The 6,131-nt window shown below is 30.3% G+C and overlaps 2 protein-coding genes across 2 annotated transcripts in view; both read right to left on the bottom strand.

Moving 5' to 3' along the window:
• LOC108738060 (conserved oligomeric Golgi complex subunit 1-like) overlaps window positions 1-1,357 on the bottom strand; it is an 8,085-nt gene extending 6,728 nt beyond the window's left edge. The window contains exons 1-5 of the mRNA XM_025977619.1: window positions 863-1,357; window positions 671-810; window positions 479-615; window positions 226-424; window positions 12-151 (exon numbers count right to left, since the gene is read on the bottom strand). Of these exons, the coding sequence (XP_025833404.1) occupies window positions 12-151; window positions 226-424; window positions 479-615; window positions 671-810; window positions 863-1,167 (921 nt within the window). The 5' untranslated portion in view covers window positions 1,168-1,357. The remainder of the gene's footprint in view (window positions 1-11; window positions 152-225; window positions 425-478; window positions 616-670; window positions 811-862) is intronic.
• Window positions 1,358-1,477: 120 nt separating this feature from the next.
• On the bottom strand, window positions 1,478-3,130 carry LOC108738053 (conserved oligomeric Golgi complex subunit 1-like). The gene is made up of 5 exons (XM_018471279.2): window positions 2,877-3,130; window positions 2,521-2,818; window positions 2,019-2,447; window positions 1,598-1,795; window positions 1,478-1,534 (listed from the first exon to the last, which is right to left on the bottom strand). The coding sequence occupies exons 1-5, from the start codon at window positions 3,098-3,100 to the stop codon at window positions 1,478-1,480; spliced, it is 1,206 nt and encodes a 401-aa protein (XP_018326781.2). The 5' UTR covers window positions 3,101-3,130.
• Between the last annotated feature and the right edge of the window lie 3,001 nt (window positions 3,131-6,131).

Genomic DNA, 6,131 nt, shown 5'->3' with positions numbered 1-6,131 from the left:
CAAATATTTTACCTGAAATGTTTTATTATATCTGGTGTAAATTCTATCAAACATGTCTGAGGTAATTCTACTTTGGATATTGTATACGGGGAACTGTCTAATATAATTTCTTCTAAATTTTTTTGCAATAATCCTGGCCCATTTTTTGTCTCTATTTGTCGTAAAAAGAAATTCACATATTTAAAATAAAATTATTCTTAAATGTTCCAGCAGAATTTTAATTACCTAAAAAATTGTCAAAGACAATGAGGACGGTTGCTAGAAGGCATTGCATCATTGCTATAACTTGAGTTCTTGTGGTATCATAAGAACTGTTAATTACGGTTTTCAAGGCAGATTTTCTAAACTCTAAAAAGTTACTAAGTAGTTGAGTGATGTCCTGATTTTCCAAAAGTATCATTGCAACTAAAAACGAACTTGCTTCCTAAAACCACAAATCGAATTCCCCAATATGCTACATACATATAAGTTAATTTACCTCAGAATTTATTTTTATTGATTGAAACTTATCTTTAATCCTTTTAAAAATCCTATCTCTTATGACATCAATGTCTGACTTAAGGCTTTTAACTATTGGCAATCGGTGTATAACATCCTCTTTTAAAAGCTTAAGACCTGTAATTAAGCTTAAATTATTGATTCTGTATTTGTTTTGTGATTTATAACATACCTGTATGAACATGTTGACCAAGTAAATACAGCTGAGCAGCAAGATTACAGTTACTATTTTCTAATGATAACCAAATTTGATTTTTTAAAACCATTAATAGCATAATTTGAACTAGAATAGCTCGTTCTTCTGTTGCTTTACTAAAATAGATGATATTTTAATCAACTAAAGGCCATGTTATTAGTTCAATACCTCTCCAACTTTCCAGGCAAAGTATAATTATTTAATTGTTTTTTTTCTAGCAGCTCTTCACAGTTGTGTATTATTTTGTCAATGCTGTCAACAACTTGTTTAGAAGTGACTTTCATAACGTTAATCACTTCTGATGCAGTTAATATATCTTTATATTTATCACCCACAACTTTTCGCAAATCTGATCTCCTATTTTCTATTTCAAAGTCTAGGGCTTTAACAACTTCCTGCAATTCCTGAACACTGCGTTCCTGACATAATTTTTCAATGTCCAAATTAATCAAATCATTACTTATCTTCGCCATTTTCGGTGTATTTAGATAATATGTAGTTAACTAATTGAAACAAACTACAATATTTGAAAACACTACATTATGTTGTGCAAATTAATATTATCAATTACAGGTTATGTTTGTGAAGCATAGATAATTTGTGAAGTATTGTCTATGGACTTCATAGTGTATAGCATGCATTTGTTCTCTAGATCTATAAGACCATAATCATGCGCCATCTAACGTCGAATTATCCAATATGTGTTGTGCAGTTTTGAATAAAGAAATTCCACTTTCGTGCGCAGTTTTTTAAAAATTTGATACTATATTACTTATATATCATTTAAAATAACTTATAATCATTTACTGAAGCAAATGAAGTGCTTGGTTTAGGTACGCTCTAAAAAAAAACAATAAAAAATTACAATGGTTCTTAAAACCGATTTATTTTCGTAGCATTTACTTTCTGTTTTTGAGTTTGTGCACCGGTAGATGCGAGAACCTTTTGTGCGGGCGCTGTAACGGGTAACAAGGGGAACCATACAGTACCCGATGGGACGCTGAATGTTATTATCGATGGTTCATTTTCTTGTTCCCGCTTTTCACCCGTTCCAATGTTCGCTAAATGTTCGGCACTTGGTAATAAACATCCAAAAATCACCTGGAAAATAAAAACAAAAATTAGGTGTTTGTTTTTTTTAGTTACAAATATGAAAGATTGGAAGTTTCTGACTTCATTTAATATAAAACGGTATTAACAGATTATGTACATTTTAATATGATATAGAATTTGCAGATGGGATACTCTTTTCAAAAAGTTTTATAGTTTACAGTGTATACTGCAACCAATTATATCCTTTTTATAAATTTTTAATGATACATACTTGCGTTTGTAGAACACTGTACTTGACGTTGTTTAGCAAGGGCTTGTAGAGAACATCTAAGTCAAAAGGATCAACTTTCGACCTCAGTTTATCGCAGATCATTTGCGATAAATGATGTAAATTCGCGTTTTCTTTTGGAATACTGAAAGTTGTTAGATATTTAACGTCGAAAAGAAATTGGAGTGCTTGTATTTGGTTTAAGTCTTCTAACGCGAGTCTTTCGTAACAATCAAGAATTGTAAGCAGATTCTTTTCTAAATATAAAACGTGAATTTCTTTAGGCAACGTGTACGGTAACAGAAGGTTTAATGTTTCCCCTATTTTACTAAAAATCTTTTCGAGAGCTATACTAGGCCTAGAGGGTACTTTAATTTGAGATTTGACAACAGTTTCCTCGGATTCGCCTTCTATTTCGACCGTTTCCCATTTCTAGAAAATTCGAATATTTTATAAGATATTATATAGTTATTAAATTTTTTAATTAAATGAAACAATTACGCACTGGTAACACACCCAGCATGCTGTAAACATTTGAAATATCCAATAACGAATCTATTGTCACTTTGTTTTGGTGTGTGGCAATATCAACCCACAATTGTAAATGTTCTAAACTATTTTGATTGAATTTATCGCAAATGGTAGTCCATAAATTGCTATTATTATCAATTGTGCAACAATTCTTCAAATGGGGGCATAAAGTGATCATTGCCTGTAAAAGTCTTGAAGCTATCAGTAATCGTTTTGATTCATTGTTGGTATCTTCTGTGGATTTTAAATTTTCTCTCATAAAATTAATAAATCTGAAAGTAATGTACAATTCATTTTCTAAGTACATAAAATAAATATGAAGAAAAGGACCTTTCCATGTTCTGTTCGCATTCTTTTTTCATATGTTGTTCCATTCGTCTTCTATCGACGATCTCTTTGCCTAAAGAAATTTGATTATGTTCGGTTATAGAAATTTCCCTTTTTTCATTGACTTTATACAAGTACATATTGACTTCCTCGTTAATTTCAGAAAATTTAAAATCGAAATTCCGACAAAGATTCATTATTCCGATATTGTAGCCCTTCATTTTCATAAATAATGCTGAAATCTTGTAATGTTAACAGTTATTTTTTNAAAATATAAATAACAAAATGAAATAATTATGCAAGAGGTTGTTGGTTAGGTAAAAAGGTGCAATAATTATTACGTTTTCATATTAACATAGTATAAGATTAACCTTGGACATTTTATGTACCTCAAAGGTGTTACTATCTTCGGATCATGTTTCAATAAAAAAAATCGCATGAATTATTAATAAAAACCGGTTTAGATGATATTTTACCAATTCGGTTATTCGTAGAAGTCAGTAACTTGTTCTTATGATTAGTAGTTCCTCATCAAATAATGTAAAAAGTTCAATATTTGTTTATGCAAACTTCGTTAGGCGCTACGTTGTTCATTACATTTGTACAGGAAAAAAAAGACAAAGAATCGGATAAGGACTAATAACTAATAAAAAACTTCGAAAACAATATGTACAGGGTGTCCCAACCCATCCTATTTTCTCTATGGTTCATGATTAGATAATCAGTATAAGAGTAAGAGTTAGAGGAAATTGTTTTATAGGGATTTTGATTTTTATTAGGCAATAAAAAAATATGAATACAGTTAATTAATTTTATGTAGTACCTACATACACAAATAGGTTAAGGTAGAAATGGAACCTATGGTAAAGGAGTAGATAAACCAGAGGACTACCCTATGGGCATTGTTAGCACGAGGCAGTCTCTTGTTGACAATAGAAGTGTGCGTAACACGTGTCCGCAGTGAACAGGTTCTTGTCTACAAGGGGGTGAGTTTCTTTTCTGTTTATTTATAAATCGGTAAAAATATTATTTGAAGAAATACGAAACTGACCTGCGACGATTACAAATAGACATTATTATATAACACTCGCTGCAGTAAGGGAATGCTACAATTTTATAAATGTAATTTATAATAAATGAGGAATCAGAGCTAATAAACATTTATACATTACTGCAAAAGCAACAAATCGACGTTTCGTGTTAATTTATTGTCTTTAATAAAGCTCTGATTCTTTATTCATTGTGAAGAAGGGGGAAGATATGGATAAAGTTTTATAATTACATTTAAACGTATAATGCGCTCATTTACTGTCAGACATAAATTGTTTGTTAAATAGGTACCTACAATATACCTAGATAAACAATTTTTATTACACAGCAATTTCTCTGGACATCCTGATATACATAGACCAACCTATGGTAAAAGTAAATATTAGCAATGCACACATTACCTCATCGTTATTACTCATGTCTTGATGTTTTTTGATTAAATTAAAAAAGTCATTTGTGGTTTAATAAGTACTGTCTAGATCTATCTGTGGACAGTTACATACATAACAACAATATATACATAAGTGATAGGAGATTAGCAATTGATATACATAAAACAATCCCTTAGGGTTTGTAAGAACAAAAGAATACAATATCAGGGTTTCAAGGTGATTGAAAATTAATAGAAGTTATACATGTTACGCTAAATTCGTGTAACTGACTATTGCGCGAAAAAATTTACCTAATTGATTAATTAAAGCAAAGGACATGTCGATTTCATGTATTAAGCAAAATCTTGTCTTAATACAACCTGTATTAGGGAATACAGTTTTACCGGAAACATGATATAGGCAACCATGCAAATAAAGCACATGAGCTGGGTTTTAAATTGAGGTTATGTTTATCGTATAATAATTATTGCGATTATTGATGACGGTTTGTTTTACGGCGTGGAAAGTGTAAATAGGAATAAAAAAAACTTAACGTTTTCTGTGAACTTCTAGTGTACAATGAATAATGGCAATCGTAATACTGGAGCAGTAATAGAAAAGGTAGAAAAAAATTTAATTTGTATAAAACATGGCGTTGTAAGTAGGTACTTGGTTATCAGGAAATTTTATACGGTCGACAAAATTTAAGGAGTTCAAATTGATTGAAGTTGTGATTATTAAACCAACCTTATTCGGAAAGATTCAATAGGTTCTGGTCAAGGTTACAAACAATGTGAATGTACTACAAAGTCTACATCAAAGCCCATATTGCTGTAAACAAATTAAATGACATTTTACGACAACAATCACATCGTCGTTGTTCTTTTCCCATTGTAACCTTATGAGCCTAACCTAACCCAGCTTTAATCAAAGAATGGTTTTGTTTAATTGGTTAGGACCAGCAATAGACAACACGAACGTAGTGAAAAAATTATTAAAGTAATTTGCTAATGTTACTTGTTAGACATATTTAAGACTTAATAAGTTATATAAACGAAATCGGATATTATTTTTCTTCGTTTTTCTTCCTTGACGATTTTACGACAATCACAAGGGTAGTATGGTTAGTGGTCGTGTATGAATTGCACAACCAGCTAACCACACTGCCATTATGCGTATCGCAAGTATTCATTACTCATAAGAACAATCCTCCAATACGGTCGTCGTTCCTTGAATATTTCTGGATTATCCATCATTATTTATAAAATGTTTATTAAGTACCTATCGGTATATCACTTCAAAGTTACTATTATTACATACAGTATTTTTAAAACTTTCCAAATAAAACATATAACAAAAGTTATATCTAATTAGTTTATTGAAAGTTTATAATACCTTTAAAATAATTAAAACTTCTGCAATTGTTGCACTTTATAAAACAGAAATGAAGGGTGGGTAATTAATCTAACAATGTCACTATCCAAAAATCAAGATTTTTTAAAAACTACTTTTATATAATTTCTGGGTGTCTTCTTTTATTAGAAAATTACCAATTTATTATTAAACATAGGTGGTACACGGCATAAACTTTTGCAATTAATTTTTGGAACATACCAATCTACAATCTATGTACATCTATAAATATATGTTTAAAATACACACAGGGTAAGGTTTTGTAATTTTATCTGTTTTGTCAGTGGATTTAGTTTTTAAAGTTTTCAAAGCAAAATTGTTTTATACTTTGTTTATCCATATTTTAACCTAACCCAATTTAGTTAGTTAATCACAACTACAAAAAATAATCCCCGTTCCCTACGTTGATTCAACATTCCCTAGA

Source organism: Agrilus planipennis, unplaced genomic scaffold (assembly GCF_000699045.2).
Source record: "Agrilus planipennis isolate EAB-ADULT unplaced genomic scaffold, Apla_2.0 scaffold25, whole genome shotgun sequence".
NCBI lineage: Eukaryota > Metazoa > Arthropoda > Insecta > Coleoptera > Buprestidae > Agrilus > Agrilus planipennis.
This window is presented reverse-complemented; position numbering and strand designations above follow the sequence as displayed.

Coding starts and splice junctions, on each gene's coding strand:
- LOC108738053 (XM_018471279.2), bottom strand. CDS start 3,100: ATGAAAATGAAGGGCTACAATATCGGAATAATGAATCTTTGTCGGAAT. Junction 1,796..2,018: donor ACAGTGTTCTACAAACGCAA/GTATGTATCATT, acceptor TTTATTTTCCAG/GTGATTTTTGGATGTTTATT. Junction 1,535..1,597: donor CACAAACTCAAAAACAGAAA/GTAAATGCTACG, acceptor GTTTTTTTTTAG/AGCGTACCTAAACCAAGCAC.